Raw genomic sequence first — 17,435 nt, forward strand, 5'->3', positions numbered from 1 at the left:
GGAAATTTGACGTGTCATTTTTTAAAGTGAGTACTTGGATCACAATGGTCTTGGGTTTTGAAAAGGTCATGGGTGGCAAGAGGTTTGCTTCTGAGCACATGTGATTTCTTGGAAAAAGATTTTCATATTTTCAAAGTTAAATTTAATCTGATCCTACAAATTAAAAGCAGTTAATCTGTCACCAACTCCGCCTTGTTCCCAATGTCTTGACCTCACTGGGAGGATTCAAAAGTTAATTTTTCAAAATTTGTAGGATAAAAATCAGCTTAACTGTTGAACTAAATGGCGCTTATGATTTACAAATCAACAAATGGGCACCACACTAATCTGCCAGTGGTATGAACAACTTTTTCTTGTCTCTTGTAAATTGATTTAGAACAATTTCTCTTTGAGTTGAAGCAATTTCTCTCCTGTAAACTGAGTTTAAGACCCGAGGGAAAAATTAATGATTTACAAGTCACTGGTTCAAGACATTTATTGAAAACTACAAAATGTGAGCAATGCAGAAATTGGTCATGTGACTGAAATGCATCAAACACCCAGGAAGCTGTTTACAGTAAACAAAAATGATTGCTTTCTCCACTGTAAAGTCCCATGTTTGAGCTACTTCCTCCGGTGGAAGAGATTCTTGATCCCCTCCTCAACAGACTTGGGTTCGTGCAGCATGGTCATGGGTTTGTTTTTCAGGGCCGCTTCTCTCATGCTGTGGTAAACGTACTCGTTCTGCTTGAACATCCTCAGCTCCATCTCTGTCTGCATGCGCATCGCCTGTGGAGGAATAAGAGGGTAACCACTGGTATATCTGCACCAGTAATGTAACACTGATTTATGAATAAAGAATTAGATCGACTGGAAGATGAACATTTTCCAGCTGGATCCATGCCACCAGGGGGCAGTAGAAATGAAGCACTATTCATTTTTACCAGACATTTGCAACCAGAGCTACTTATACATTTTCTGATTATGATGGAGTAAACATTTGGATAATATTTTTCAACAAATCTTTAGCTGTGCCTCTCAGCTGTTTGGCACCTGATGCACTATATTTAATAAGCTCATTATTGAAAGCTGATATGCTTTCTTTTTGGTAAATATTGTTATAAAGCCCTGTACCTCCAGGTCTTTGGTAATGGGGTGTGTTGGGCCGTGGGTGACCATGAGGATGGCGTAGGCCTTGCAGATCATCCCGTGTCCGACCTCGATGAGTCCGGCCTGCCAGTGAGTCACTCCAGCACGCATGGCAGCCATACCGAGGGCAGCGTTGTTTGGGTGGTACAGCTTTCTGCCAAGACGGAAAACGTAGTGCTCAGCACAGAGATTTTCACCCAGGAAACTTGCAGTTGAGCAAGAATTTTGCAGTGGAAATGAGGTGCAAAATGCAACACTTTAGCAGAGAGCAACACATCAAAATATGTGACAAAAACAAATGTGCAAATAAGAAAATCACAAAAGTAAAAACAGCAAAAACCATGAAAAGTAAACTGAGAGTAAAATAAAAACTACAAAACCCCCACAAACTCACAGAGAATATTAAACTACAAAAAATTCAGAAGAAATTTTGGTAGTGACTGATCGGACGGTTTAAATCCATATTACCATTTTTACTTGCGTTTAAACCCAACATATGTCACCTTTTGGATTTAAAGCCCTTTAATATCTGGAATCTACCTGTGTGTCACCACTAATCTATAACACAGCAAGACTTTCACCTTTAAATGAATCTGTTAGCTTTACATTTAAAGGCCACACAGAACTACCACTGATTCTTTTACCTAAAAAAAACTGGAACTTTCTCTTTAACTATCTAATCTATGAAAAACAAAACTTTTATTTTGAAGGCTGTGTGGGGGCTGTAGTTTTAAATTTTAGGTTAAGGTCTTGGACAGACTTCTTGCAGACTTCTTGGGGCTGACTCGGTGCATGGCGTGTTTCTGGTTACCATGGTGAGTTTCTAGTTACCATGGTGATTCTGACCTTTTCTAGTCAGCTGTTGTGAGTTATACCTTCTGTATAATAAGCCTCATACTTACAAGGAACGAAGACTTGATGAAAGTTGTGCTGTTTGTATAACAAACCTCCCATCAGAGAAACCTGATAGCAGATTTTAAAACCCTAAGCAGGAAATATGTATCATACGAAGTTAAAGCTCCTGTTTGCACTCACTTGTATCCCTCTACCATCTTGCGAGCGAAATCTGCCGCTTCCTCAAAATACTGAAGATAAGCTTGCACCTCACTCATTGTGCTCCACATCCTCAACTGGTAGATGTGAGTTTCAGCCAAGATGGGCTCTGTCTTCTCAATGCACTGCCTGCATATTTTCACCACCTAGAAGCAAAAAAAAAAAAAGACAAAGATTAGTTTAAATAACAAGCATGAGATCTTTTTAACCTGTTTTTGTTTGATATACCTCGTGGTAGTCGCCGTTTAATCGAGCCTTGTCCATCTTTTCCATCATATCAAAGCAATAATCTGTCGCCTCCTTCACCTGTTCATCTGACGGCTGAAAGTTTGGAAAAAATAATCTTATAACTAACCAACACAAATAGAGAAACAGCAGTAAAGAGGTCTAAAAATGCAACACCTAAGCAAAAAATAGTAAAGAATGGGTTATTTTGTTCAGAGAGGCCACGACTAAGTCCATAAAAGTTAAAGCCTGATTACTTATCTCTAAAAGACCTTTGTCCAACTGCAAGAAGTATGTCCAAGACATCGATTATGTCACATTGTGTTCAGTTTCTTAAGATAAACAGACTTAGAAAAAGTTTTATCCTCATAGATAAAAGACTCTATAAATAATAATGACCTCTCTCGTCTCAACCAGCAGAATGTAGTATGACCTAGTAGTGAATTGAGCAGCTTAAGATAATGTGAGGCTGCTCTATTTATTTGTTACTAGTAGCTGACTTTGCTTTATTGCTGTATGCCACTGAAGTATAAGTACAGTCATAAAGTCATTGCACAAGTCTAGTTAAAATCTGGGAGTGTGCGTAAATGGCAAATCTACTTGTGAATTATCTTCTCTTAAAATAGTCAGTGTAGTCCTGCTTCTCATATTTCCCGCCTGCCTTATCACGCCTGTCAGTGCTAAATGAGGCGCTAGCATTTGGTCTGTTTGCCACCGTGGAATAAACCCCGCCCCCCCAACTCCACACACACACGCACACACACACAAACCTTGACTCCTTCCACTTCCCGTCCCCCCATCTTTATGTCATCGTGGGTTTTGTTGGTGCAGTGTTCACATGTGCAGTCAAAGAAGTACTGTGTTTTCAGGAGCCTCTGTCTCTCTTCTGACACATTCAAGTAGTCCACATACGCGACTGTCAGCTCCTCTCCTTCTGCAATCTTGCCCAAAGAGCGCAACTCAATCCTGAAGAGTGGAAACAAAAATTAAGGCATGTCTGCATCTGAAAATGCATGCAAAGTGATGTCATGTCATTTTCAATGATGGCGTGTATGAGGGTGGAAGCCTACATACACTATGATGTGGGTTTCAGTCAAGTCTGTCAACTTTACAGACCAGACAGCATGATAAAAGTGATCACACACGTTATTTCTTGAAACACTTAATGATCTGCTTGTGTAAATGAACAGAATATTTAAAGGTGCAAAGTAAAGCCTCTCCTTTTTACCCTCTAAGCAGATTGTATTATATTTGCCATCATATTTTGTAAAATAAATAAATAACGCTAATCTCAATTCCTAACTCATGAAAACAGATTAATTTCTTTCCCTTTTTCTGATAAAACAATGTTCGTAGAAAACACATTTTTAGTCTGAATCATACACCCACTGATGCTTGTAACAAAATCTTTTTTTTAATCTACCATTTATACTTTTTAACCTGGTTTTGCGTGTGATCTTGACTCAGTTTACTCATCCAGTAATTCTGTACCTATATGATGCTGTTTCATCCAAGTCTGCTTCATTTGGGACCAGAACATTTTATTTACACACTCATGATAAAGTAAACAACATTAATGGTGCACAGAAAGAAAGTCAAATCTGGCAACTTTGATGCTTCTTAATGTTGTTTTAGTGACTTTGAAATTAGATTCAAACTGTGGATTGTTTGAAGCCTACTGTCATGAAATCAAGTCTTAAATGGGCCAGGAGTTCCCCTGTCTATTCTTGACCCTATCTTATCACTTCTTCATTTACTTAATTTGTGCTTCTGTTAAGAGCAGGCAGTGGTAGTGATTTTCTGTCAACTATTGTAATATTAAAATATTTAGCTTTACTACTTTTAATGTAAATGTGTAAATCTAAGGTATAGGAGCTGCAACTTTTAGATCTGTTACTTTTCCAACATCCCTGAATAAAATGGCTGAATCACCTTTTCAGTATGCAGTCTAGTTCCTCATGGTTCTGCTAATGACTGGATTATTTGACTCAGTTGTGTTGAAGCAGAGACACGTCTGAAAGCTGCAGGTCACCAGACCTCGAGGCCTGGATTTGAAAACCCTTTTTTTTTTTAGGTGTTTCCCTGCCTCTACACATCTGGGTGTTTGCTAGGCTTTTGCTGCTCTTAATTGTACACTAAAAGAGGAAAATGCATTCATTTTATTCAGGATTGCAGGTGCAGGAGAATCACCTGAAGCATGAAGGACAGCGGGTCCTCGAGAACAGGGTTGAAAACCACTGGTCTAAATACCTAACCAAGCACCATTATCCTAAAAATTTTATATTTTGATGAATTGTTATTGCATATAACCAGGCAATCCACAAATATTTTTATTTATCTCCTGAACATTTTATTTTTTTATGCATTTGACTTTTGATACCACATTTTATACTAGTCGGATTATGGCCTTGGTCAGGTCACAGAAAATTACTTTCCGGAACTGGTTGACAAAAGGATTGTTGCAAAATGTCCTTGATCGTTCTCATATACCTGTAAAAGTTGAGTTTGAAAAAGAAAAACTGTAAATGTTGGACGTACTTTGCCCTTGTATGCACGGGATGAGTCCAGTTCTGTCAACGGCTGCAAAAGCCTCCGTTTATAATCCTCATTGTCTTGACAAGGGAGTACTAGAGCCATTTTTACATTCAGTTCATATCTTTTAATTTATAGCACATTTATATTGTATTACTCTAAGCAACTCTTAGGTAAAATGACATCAGGGAGATGCTAGCACCACCATGCTAACCTAACCTAGCTATCTGGTTAGCAAAAACTGAGCCCAATTATTTCAGACAGCACCTTTAAACAAAACTGTATTCACATGAAAATGGTGTTAGCTAGGTAGTGTTAGAGGTGAGCCATTGAGACAAACAAAAACAACCTTCTGTGTTTTCATTTGACAAAAATCAAATATGAAATGAAAAATCTAGCACATGTAAAAGTGTGTGTTGATCTCACAAGCAGTTAGATAAATACGAGGATGAAGAAGAGAAGTGGGCACAGAACAGCTTCTTGTCACACTCAGATGGGTGAGTGAGAGTTAGCGTGTACATGTTGATGTTTCTATAAGAAGATGGATTCACAATGAATAAAGTGCACACCACAGAACCAGCTAAGACGTTTGTTTTCTACGAAGGATCGATTGGGGTTATGTGCAAATATTTATTAGCGTTCAGTATTCCTGTAGCTATCAAAAGGATTTAAGGTGAGGTAACGCACCTCCGTTGAGAATGAAATATGGTATTCACAGCCGACTGACTGAAAGACAAGCAGGAAGCAGTTTTACAGCGAATAACACTTGATGAATACATAAACCACACACAAACAAACCTTATATAGCACAAAAACAAAAAGTGCACACACACAAACCTTTAACCCTGGGTTTTATTTTTCCATTTTCCATTTTGAGTCATGTGCAGCTACAGTGATTTGATAAAGTATTTGTCCCCCACCTATTGCTTCTGTTTCTGTTTATTGTCCTGATGAAATGTGTCAGATCATTAAAGATATCCTGAATAGATACAAGAAGCAGCTTTCAAATGATAATTTCATTGGTATTAACCAAAAAAGCTACATGAACTTTCTGATCTTTTAGACTCAATTAGCTATATGAAAATAAATATCCAAATCAGAATGGTCCTGTGTGAAGATGTAATTTTCCTCTCCTCCAAACCGCTCTTTAAATCATGACTTAACAGTGATATATTGTAGCTTTTGGCTCAATTTCATTGGCTATCCTTTAATAAAAAGTTTCTGACAATGTGAAGCAAGCTAAAAAAAAAAAAAAAGCAATTATTTTACAGTATGCCCTGATCTAACAATCTGTGAATCCTATTACTGATTCATTGGCCTCTGTGAAAAGAATTATAGAGACATTTCTAAGATTTTTGGGACACCAGTGATCCATGATGAAAGCCATTATCCACAAATGAGAAAGACTTATTTGCAGTGAAAAAACAGGCAAAAGCTGCACACCTACCCTCCAAAAGATGTCCGCTAATACAACCACCTGAAACCAGGCCAGTTTTTAGGTTCACAGACTTTTTACATTTATAAGACCAGTGAGGTTTTAACATTATTTTCAAATTGTCCTTTGAAACTGAATGTTGTATTTACTCAGGTTATTTCTATCTAGCATTTAATGTCCTGAAATGTATAAGTGTGACAAGCAAAAAAAAAAAAAAAGAAAAAAAGAAAGAAATCTGAAGGTAGCAATAGCAAACATTGTCAGGGGGAGTTTTATTTTTGTTCATTTATTTTTTACTTACCTGCCGTGGTTGAGGATCACAGTGCAGTTTGGCCAACAGTCATGGTTAACCAAGCACAAATTAGGAAAAAGACCAACTCCTACCGCCTGAAGACCCCTCTGGTCGCTCACAGTGAAGCCGTTACAGTTGATCTGAAACGTTAGACAAGAAATATTTCAGTTGAAATCAAGAATATAGACAAGGTTGACAATAAAAATATTTGGCTAAGAAGTTTCACACATATCAATGTGTTTCTGTTTGGCATTGCTGCCCCATCTGAAAGACAACATAACCTCAGCTTAGTTTTCTAAATTTCTAAACCTTTGTTGGCTTCAGAAGATAAACTGATCAAGAGTTTGTGGAAAATACGGACCATTTTCTCTTTTTATATGAAAGATGTGTTGCCTTAACACAAACTACTGCAGTGAAGGTGGAGTGAATAATATTGCTTGACTTATTAAAAGAGATGAGAACCCTGGACTCTTCCAATGAAACCAGAAATTAAAGCCAAATTGTCTCAGCTTCCTTATCACTACCAACGTCTTTGTTTTTGTGTCATTGGTACACTGTACATGTTGTTCTTTCTGCACAACAGATGAATGTTTAAACCTGAGTGTCTGCTATAAAACAAATATTAGGTGCCATAACTTGTTGACTAAGACCAAACTCATTAATTTTGCTCTCTTAGCTCCTGCACACGGCCTTATCTTGAAGGGAGCTGGCTCATACCAGGGTTTGCTTGATCACTGGAAAAAAAGCAGCTTCTGCTCTGGAGTCTTACACCACAAACATGTCATACTTTGGAACGCACCACTCCAAATATGTGTGAGATGTCGTCGATTGTGTGCTGCTTGCTGGTTCTGGGCCAGTAGTCCAGGAAGTTGTGTATGTCCACTTTGAGCTCCTTTAAATCGTCCTCCTGCATGTCGTTTAGGTGGTCCTCCAGCTCGTCCAGGGTGGTCAGCTGCAAGTCAGACACCAGGCTTCCTTCCTTATCGATGCGCCACATGATGCGGCTCACCAGTCTGCGTACGCGAAGGAAAAATGGAGAACACCAGTTGGAAATTGGACAGTGAAGCACTGTGTGTGTGGGGTGTGTGTGTGTGTGTGTGTGTGTGAGTGAGCACATATTTTTATCTTCTTCTAAAGTGACAAGGACATATGAATCAAGATTCTAGAGTCTGACATGAAAACTTAAATGAAACAACAGCACCTGAAAAGGAAATTAGCCAGGCGTCTGGGTGTGTCACTGTACCGTGGCATCAGTTATTTTGGTACATATGGCATTAGCAGTGCCTTGGACAGAAAGCAGGCTTGTGCTGCTCTGTTTGTTAATCTGTGCAAGGTATTTGATCATGCGCACAGACACCGGTCTGAGTGATGGGCTTTCAGGCTAGGTTGAAACCTACCTCACAGATGGAGAACAAAGTGTTTCGTAGATGGAACCAAGTCCAGTTTTCTTGAGATTTTGAAATGAGTCCACCAAGGTTCAGTTTTAGGTCGGGTTTTTATTTTCCATGTTTAGTAATAACACTGTTAGATTGCAGATGGTTCGTTGCATAAGTGGTACTGCTGAGCTTCAGCCTCTCTCTCACGATGACGTTTTTCAGAAATGACCCACAAATCTCAGCTAATATTGATATTTCTGCCTTCGGGTAGACCTTAAGCAGAGTGTTTTTTATCACCATGATGGCCTTTCTTTCAGAACTCAAACTGATCATTAAAGAGCTAGAAATGTGTGGTGGTGGTGGTGGTGTTGGGGGGGGGTTTCAGAGAAGTTTAGCTTGTCTGAATTGATCAGATAATTGCAAAAACTTGTTAAAGCTAAAACAAATTTAAATGTTTTTGACTTTGGTGACATTTTTAATATCCAGACTTCTTCCACTCCATAGATGTAGAGTATGCTTCTGTTTTATGTTAAATTAATTGCACAGAATAAATCACTAGTTACTTTATAATTGTTTTTTGGCCTTCATTAAGCCAAGGGTTATTAAGTTTTATGCACAAAGCTATGCTGCTATCTAATACTTTCAAACAGAAGCTGTGTGTTGCAGTTCTTGAGATTACATCCCTGAAGAGTACACCAACCTTTTCTTTGAACTTGGACTATGCACTCTCATATTACATTTTGGTCATAGAATGATAATAATCTAATTTTAAAGCACATAAGATTTCTGTAACCGGAGAGTGACCTTGCACCTGTAATACAAAACGTTTTTTTTTTTTTTTTATGTATTTCTATGTAAAGTTTTGTTGTTTGATGTATTCCCAAACAGAAAAGTTCAGCGTAGTTCTCCTCGGGCTTCCACTCACCGGATGTTCTCATTTGGTACTTTTCCGTACGCCTTGATGGCACTGCACTCTTGTTTGTGTTCGGCCCAGCCAGCGCGTTGGCAGGTTCGGTCGCAGTAATGGGCAAATTTGCATTGACCACACCTCTGGAGCTTTTCTTGTCTGCGGAAACAGCTGTGGCAAATGCGCTCTGCGTGGCTGCAGAGACAAAAGTAATAAAAATGTCACAAAAAGATTTTGTCCACGTTTGCCGTTCTGCTGAATTTGCTTACTTATGTTGACTTTTAAGTAAATCAGCAAAGTGTAATTAGTTTACTTTTTCTATATTTCAGGGCATATTGCAAAACACTCAGATAACATCAGATAACTTAATTGCTTCCATGCAACGCTAATAAGAGGACTTTGAGTTGAGATTATTTTCTCCTTCATGTTTATCTGTTGTAAAAGGATTATATTCCTTCTGGGAAGGGAATGACATTGATATTGAGAAGATCAAACACATTATAAAACGCTAATTGTACACTTGCACATTGTTCAAACTGCATTTATTGCAGCTATGACTGATAATAAGTAGTATTTTGTAAAAACGGATCTCTTAAGCTTAAAATTACAAATAAACTTGTAGGGCTTTCAAAATTTTAAAAGTGTTTAACGTTGAATATCCTCACAGTTGCATTAAAACACATTACCTCTGATTTCACTCCACATCATACCTGTCAAACACAACAGCTGAGAGACTGGCCTCAGAGAAAATTACATCTCCAGCCCAAAACTCCTTGGCGGCCTTCAAGCCCCTTCCTTTCCCAGGAGAGTCGAATATGGCCACGTTCTCCATTCTCGGTGCTCCTCTTTCCCAGATTTTGGGGAATGAATGGTGGCTTGAGCTGAGCGAAGGCTATCACACTACAAAGATAGTTGGAGAACTCGCAAACCAACACGTTGTATCTTCTGTGGCAACTGGACATTCCTCCCTCCAGGGACTAAAATAGCCTTACCCCACTTGAGCTGTACCAAGAGGCTCAGAGAGGGGGTTGCCTCATTAGATGCCCCAAAATCAAAATTCTTAAGGTTTACAGACATTTTCATGAAACAGTCATAACTGTGTGAAGCGATCACCGCTAGCACTAACCATCGAACTTACAGGACTGATTAAATTGCGTTCACATGTTAAATGTTGTGTCCCATAACCTGGGACATTTTCCCACACACCCCCCCCCCCTTCCAGGACCTGGTAGCTGTCCTCTCCCTGAGGGTTATTTTTGTCTCTCAGTTGGACCTGTCCATCAGGCCTTGGAGGTGTCGCTGAACAGCTGCCAGACGTTTCATAGAAACAGAGCCGCTCCGTCTCTTAGCCTCCACTCTGTTCTGGTGCTTTCTCCAACATGCTCCCTCTGTCTGGTTGCAACAAAACATATGACACATGAGAGAAAATTCACTTTTCCTGTTGAATGTTGTGGAAAACAGAGGAGCCTCCAACACAACTGGATTTGTACAAAACAGTTAAAGTAGCAGTAAAGTACCTTTAAAGGTCAAACAGGAAGGAAGTCTGCAAAAATATATCTTTATTTTACTTGTTTATTTAACCAGGGACAAATCCAGAGAATATTGCTTTTATGTTTAATGCAAAGTAAATGTTTTGCGTCTGTGTTTCTAGACGGAGGTAATTTGTAACCCCCACCCCTGACTACACTGTTGACAAATAAAATAAATACAAATCTTGGACAAAATAAATGAATAAAAAGCATACACAACATTACATTAAATACAAAAGTAATAATGATGGACACTAGAGTGAGCTAGTGATTGAAAGGCAAAGGTTTTACAGGTGTATTAAAAAAATGTAATTCAGAAACAAGTTTTGTTCGACAGCTTCTGCCACTTTCTCAGTTACCTTAACATGAGAAGTGCTTTTCTTTTAGAAATATATATATATTACTCTGGAAAGTGTGTGTGTTGGGAGTAAAGATGTAATAGTTTTCCCAAACCCCAAAGTAATTTCCAGACAAAGGATTATAGCTATATGGATGATAGGTCTCAATATTTTATCACCATCATCAGCAGAAGTACAAATAACCAGTAAGCAAAGTCTTCATTTCATGCATTTGTTAGGACGGTGATTCCATCGGGACGACAGGTAATGAACCAGTTTACACTGACAAGATGTTAAGAAACACATCTACATACGTAGAAAACCTTTTACATAGAAATGTTCTTTTACGTATTTTTTCCAAAAATTGAGATTGTTTATCTCACAAAGAGGTGAGAGGTGACTGAAAATAATTTCTGTGTCCATGCATGAACTGATAAAGTCTTGGGGTCAAGTTGATTGGAGGGAATTATAGCGCCTCATAGCGGTCAGCGATAATAATAACATCCCCCAGAAACGGATTGATTCAACGCTCCTGGTAACAATTTTCCAGCTGTGACAACACTGCCACCTCCTGGACACCTGCCCAAATTTGAACACAATAAACATGCTTTTGTAGATGTTTTTTCACATGAAACACTAAGCCATAAGCAACGGAAACTCTCAATTGTGAACTCGCTATGAAGTTATTAGTGTTAGAAAAACAAAACTAAGCACTTAGAGCTTTTTCATTTAAAAACAATAAGTTGGTATTTTTGTGAGTGATGCAGTCACATAAGTCTGGATACTAATCAGTTACAGATACCTTCTTTCACATTTATCCATCCAGTTCATTCGAGGTTTTGGTATTTAAGTATCTGTTAAATAGTTGTTATTTTAAATCTGTGAATATGCTTTTGTCTTAAAATACACTAGATTAAAAAAAAACATTAAAAAGGAAAACAAAAAGGATTTTGTTTGAATCTGTAAAATGTCAACATGTACTGGAGTTATGAAAGTCAAGGATGACTGTAGAAGTTTAATAGTATCATGTGTTAACTATTTCTTTTACAGTTGTATTTTTGCATTTCTTTCTCTCTGTTATTTTTAAATGTGTCATTATTGTTTTATTGTATTTCTTGTTTTTAATGTAATTTAATTTTCATAAACCTCCCTCCTTGATTTTCCTGTAAAACACTTTGAATGATGTTACAAGTAAACTCACATTTCCTTGATTTCAGCTAAGAAAAGTTAAGTTTTCCAACAGCTTACAAATTCTACTTGTGTTTTCTTTAACGTTTGCAAACAGGGTGATTGGAATTACAGAGAACACAGTGGAATAATATTCTTTAGAGTATTTTCTCTTCTGCTGTCATTATTTGGAGCAGCATTATAACCTTAAAGACGCTCAACAACCTGATGAAGACGGCTGGTTCTGTTTTGGGGATTACTTTGGAGATGATGCTAGAAAAAACGATCCTACATCAAATAATGAGATAACTCTGACTATCCTTTTCATGAGACACAAGGTGTCTCAGTCAGAGGATTCTTCAAATTTGTTGTAACACAGACAGTTACAGGAGATCTTTCCTACCCACAGCCATCACCATCAACAAAAACTTCAATTAAGTGACCTTTAAGTATATTTAATTTCCTTTTGGATTCAGTAAAGTATTTTTGAATTTATTTGAACTATTTAGTGAATTTTTTATTATTTTAATCATTACGTTATCTTGTGTTGTTTTTTTTCTTTCTCGTTTTTCTTTAATTCAATGTTTTGCACTCTGGTCAGCATTGTTGTTGTTTTTAAAGTGTTTTATTTTTAATAAACGAGATTGGTATGGTAGGTAGCAAGGTCAGATTCTCAGGAAATCTTTTCAGGAATGTCACATCCATCCATCCATCCATCCATCCATCCATCCATCCATCCATCCATCCATCCATCCATCCATCCATCCAGGTGACCATTCCCATGAACACTGGATGAACGCCAAAAGGGGGCGTTTGTATCGTGCCGCTGAAGGGGGCGGTGCCAGAGGTGGGTGTGTGTCTCTCAGCTGATGCGCGTAACCACCGACCGACTCCATCATCAGCATCCGACGCTGACAGCGGTCGAAGACAACCGAGCCGCGGTAGCAACGCAGAACCACTCAGAGCCCGGGCGAGCAGCACCGACGCCGTCTTGTGACAATACTGCTGATTCCAGGCTGCCATCTTACCGACCAGCCAGCTGCAGAAACAGTGAGTAGCCTTTTGATGACGGACCGCCGGGATGCTACAATCGGTAAATCAAAGCTGCTGCATGATACGTCGTCAATGTCAGAGACGCTGTGCATTTTGATGTAGATTGCTCGTGTTATTGTTTCCCTGTGTTCGGCGAGGGTCGTGAGGTTTTTGTGGGTTTATTTTTTCCCAGTCAGAGGCCTAGTCGGTAATTGTCAGGGAGCGCAGTGGATTCAGGGCTTGATGCGGATGCTGCTAAAGCCGCCCTTGCCGCCCAGGGATGCAGAGAAAAGGGAGAGCGAGGGAGTCGTGAGGGGAGGGGATGGAGGCAGAGCAGCACATACATAGCCAGGGTATTTTACTACTACTACTATTCATCCGAGTGGAAGTAAACCTCTAGTAAATGGGCTGAGAAGGGGAGGTGCATGGCATGACTGCATCTATCTATCTATCTATCTATCTATCTATCTATCTATCTATCTATCTATCTATCTATCTATCTATCTATCTATCTATCTATCTAAATACTTTGCTAATTAGTTTATGTGATGGGGCTTCAATTCCATTCATTTCAACATAAATATGGCATTTTTTCCCCATTTAGTCCATTTTGTTTGGCCTTTTACGCCCAAATTAAATGAATGCATGCATCAGTATGGGAATAAATGTCGAAAGCATACATCTCCCTGTTAACCTGGTGCTGTGCTGAAGAAAAATCGAAAGCTAAATCATTTCAAAACATTTTTCTGCCTATGATATATATAATAATCTGAAAAAAAGTATATTTTGGGGGATAAATATAAAAACAAACAACAGCAACAACAACAAAAAACAGCTGACCTGGTTGCATAAATGTGCACAGTCTTAAACTAATTATTTGTGGAGTTTATTAGTATGCCATATCTTGGTTTGGGAGTATTTGCCCACTCTGTTTGTGAAAGGTCTCATAATCCGTCAGATTGTGAGGACATATCTTGTCCCCCTGCCGTCTTTAGTTGCCCACACAGGTTTACTGTTGGATTCACTTAATCTAAGCCATTCCCAAGCTTTTATTTTCTTCTGGTGAAACCATTGCTTTGCTGATTTAAATGTATGCTTTGGCTCACTGCAATTATAAAACACTAAAGTCCAAGTTCAATTTTAGATTTCTAGCAGGTGCCTACTTTGCATATCTAGGGATAATTTGATAAATTCCTCCAGAAATCACAGCTCCATCTGAAGAAGCATTATGATGGCACCACCATGTTTTGCTGTGGTTACGGTGTTTGTTTGATGTTCAGAGCTGTTTTTGTGCCAAACGTGGCTTTTGAAATCGTTGCTCAAATGCTCAGTCTTGCTTTCATCTCCCTAAAACACATTTTCATGCAAGATGTTTTGAGATTTTAAAGAGGAATGAATATTTTATTTGAAAGAAAGGCTTCTGTCTTGCAAACCTACCATGACTAATACCCTCCAGTGGGATTCTTGTTTTCTTCTTTATGTTTTGTAGAACTTTCCAGTTTTTCTTTTATCATCATTGTCCCACATTTTCCCCAAATACTGACGACTGTCTTCACTGTGCCATACAGCTAAATCCAGATATTTACATATACTGTACAGATATAATACATTTGTGCCCAAACTTTAACTTCCTGCCTGAGAACTTTGTGATAATCACCTGAAAACACTGACTTAGTTGTTCTGAAGCCACTTTGTAGTGATCCTGGCTGTATGGATTGAGTCACCGATCAGTTGGAAGACACATTAGTGCCTTTGAGATGTTGCCTCAATATTTCCACATAATATAGGAAATATATTATGAGGGAAACAAAATAAATGCTTCCCTCATGGTAGCATTTATTTTGTGTAGTGCACCAGTCCCTACTGCAACAATGTTTCTAAGTTTTGTAAAGTATTCTTTACTTGCCCTCCCCAGTGGGGTGCCTCCAGGCTTCCTTCTTGGACTGCTATTATTTTCTCCCTACTTGCATTTACTGCTCAATGTTCTTTCAGATGTAATATCACATAAATAGCACGCTACGTGCTTCTTTTTGAGTAATGGCTTCTTGATTTCGGAGTGGCCTTTCATCCCACGGTGATACAATAATTAGTTTTTTTCACTGCTAATTGTTTTACCAGCTTCAGCTATCATTTTAAGAAGGTCATTTGCTTTCCTTCTGGCACTGAGTTGTACATTTTACATTTAGAAAGACACAAAATCCATTATTATTGATTATTGTTTTCTGTGCTTTTCCTGTTTGATACTTTTGTAAAATGGGATTGGTTTGCCCATTTAAAACTTCTTCAAAAGCTATGTCTAAAAGATGCAAAGCTGAATTTTATTTTAGTTTAGCCAGATGCATCATAATTAAAATCTAGTGTGAAAAGCTATAACCTGAAAAAAGTGTCTTCACAAAGTTTTGGGTTAAGGGTGTGCATACTTATGCTTATTCTCCCACCCCCAACTATTTTTTTTTTTTGCATCATTCCTTTTATACAGAAACCAGGCATTTTAACAGAATTAGAGATAAAATCCAGCTACCAAAACAGACATTGACGTGGAAGCAGTATGATCACCACCATGGTTCACAGAGAAAAGAGCTTCTGGAATGGAAAACACAGAACAAGAGACACGTTTGACCAACATACAGTTCGGTACACCCTAAATCTTTACTTTTAAATGCTGTTCATCTGTCAGAAAAAGCAGACAAAGATGCACTGAGTGAACACAGTAATGATTCTTCTGAAGATTTCTTTACAGTTGGATTCTTTCCTATTTTGTTAAAAAATTTAACACCAGATAGGAAAAATATTTCTACATAAAACCATAAATCATTAAGTCTTCAGGCAAACACTAGGAGACAACTTTCCTTAAAAATGATTTGGTTGAATTCAGAATTGTTTGTGAATATGAGCCATAAATTTAAGAGTAAATTAGTATATAATTAATTTGAAAATATAAAATATGTTTGAACCCCTGTTGACAATGATTGTTGTACAATTATTCCACCCTGCAAATCATTCAAAACTGCCAAACTTAATATGAATCTCATGCCCATAATGCATTTCTTCTCACCTGAAATGTAGCTGAGAGAAAAAGCCTTTTCACCATCATGATGAACTGAGTTTTTATGAACTATGTTCCAATCAAATATTAAATTAACCAATGTACTACAAAAGGCTACGAAAAACATTTTTTGGCAGCAGCAGCAGCAGATTTCCAGTCTGTCTTGCTTATAATATGGATATAAAATCATCCCAATAAGAGAGTCAAAACAAACTCTTCCCATGGAAGAGTTGCTGTAAAACTATAGATTTGCTCAGGCCCTTTAAAACACACAGTTTATCCCAACACTGATTCAAATATATTTTTCCCAGGCTCATGTAAGTCATAGTGACTGCACCTATTAACAATAACCTCAACAGAAACAAGCTCAGATTGAGGTGTTGACTTTTATTGCTGTTTGGTCCTGAAGCAGTCTTACTCCAAGTGATCGACTCTAAAACTGAATTGGCACACAATGTTGGAGACAATGGAGGAAACCATCGCCATACTAGTATAGTTTTTAAAACTACAGTTGCAATAGTTATAAGATTTCTGAATGACAACAGGTATTAAGCTTATGTAATACATGCCAGATGAGGGAAAATGGAGCTGACAACCTTCACCGTGTTTATTGCAGAGCTTGTGTTTAGTATGTTTCTTTCCGTTGTTCTTTTAGTGAAAAAACAAAAATATTTGCTTTTCAGTCAAGTGAAACAATTGGATGGAAAATTTGAGTTGTGTTTTTATTCACATGGGCAGAAGGGGCTTTTTCTTAAATTTGTATTCCTTGATGTCCTGGTTAACATGTGTAAAAAGCATTAAAATAAAATAACCTTTTAACTTAAATTGAAAAATGTAGAATAATCAAATCTGTAATTTAAGAACATTTATTCAGAGGGGAGGGGGGGAATCCCCTGGTAAAAAAATGATTGTAAAAAAAAAATTGGAACTAAGTGCTAATATGACAGAACTTTGTCTTTATAGATTACATTGTTGGATTATGCAGGGAACTTTGGCCAATCTCTCTAGATCAGTGGAGTTCACACCTAATGCTATAGTTGGAAAACTGCCAAGTTAAAAGTATGCGTGAGAAAAAACATAACATAGAAAACAAATTATACAAATTTTAAAAGGCCTGCATCTATTTTGAAAGTGTCCTGGTATAAGCCACTAGTTTGACGGCATTTTAATTAGTTTGTGATGTCATGCATTCCCAAGCTTATTATTATTTAACATTGAATCTTTTATCCCCATGAACAAGTGTATTCAAATAAAATGATTGTTTCTATTGTTTCTATTCTATTTACTGTTACAGTGCTGTGAAAAAGTAACTGTCCCATAAACCTAAGTTTTTAGGTTTAGCCACATGAGTGTTTCCAATAACCTGCTTAAGGTT

At 37.8% G+C, this 17,435-nt stretch overlaps 2 protein-coding genes across 3 annotated transcripts in view; one reads left to right on the forward strand and one right to left on the reverse strand.

The window, feature by feature from the left end:
* Positions 1-17,435, forward strand: part of lzts3b (leucine zipper, putative tumor suppressor family member 3b) — an 85,885-nt gene that overhangs the window by 45,529 nt on the left and 22,921 nt on the right. The window lies entirely within an intron of this gene.
* Positions 458-9,927, reverse strand: LOC103141785 (histone-lysine N-methyltransferase SMYD1-like). Of its 2 annotated transcripts, XM_007557557.2 has the most exons (10): positions 9,659-9,927; positions 8,967-9,143; positions 7,465-7,678; positions 6,675-6,805; positions 5,626-5,664; positions 3,177-3,372; positions 2,410-2,502; positions 2,164-2,327; positions 1,114-1,282; positions 458-768 (listed from the first exon to the last, which is right to left on the reverse strand). In XM_007557557.2, the coding sequence occupies exons 1-10, from the start codon at positions 9,778-9,780 to the stop codon at positions 604-606; spliced, it is 1,470 nt and encodes a 489-aa protein (XP_007557619.1). In that variant the 5' UTR covers positions 9,781-9,927; the 3' UTR covers positions 458-603. The 2 variants fall into 2 exon arrangements, with proteins under 2 accessions (XP_007557619.1, XP_007557620.1); XM_007557558.2 differs by lacking the exon at positions 5,626-5,664 and having other exon boundaries at positions 9,659-9,924.

Source organism: Poecilia formosa, unplaced genomic scaffold, assembly GCF_000485575.1.
Source record: "Poecilia formosa unplaced genomic scaffold, Poecilia_formosa-5.1.2 Scaffold89, whole genome shotgun sequence".
Lineage (NCBI taxonomy): Eukaryota > Metazoa > Chordata > Actinopteri > Cyprinodontiformes > Poeciliidae > Poecilia > Poecilia formosa.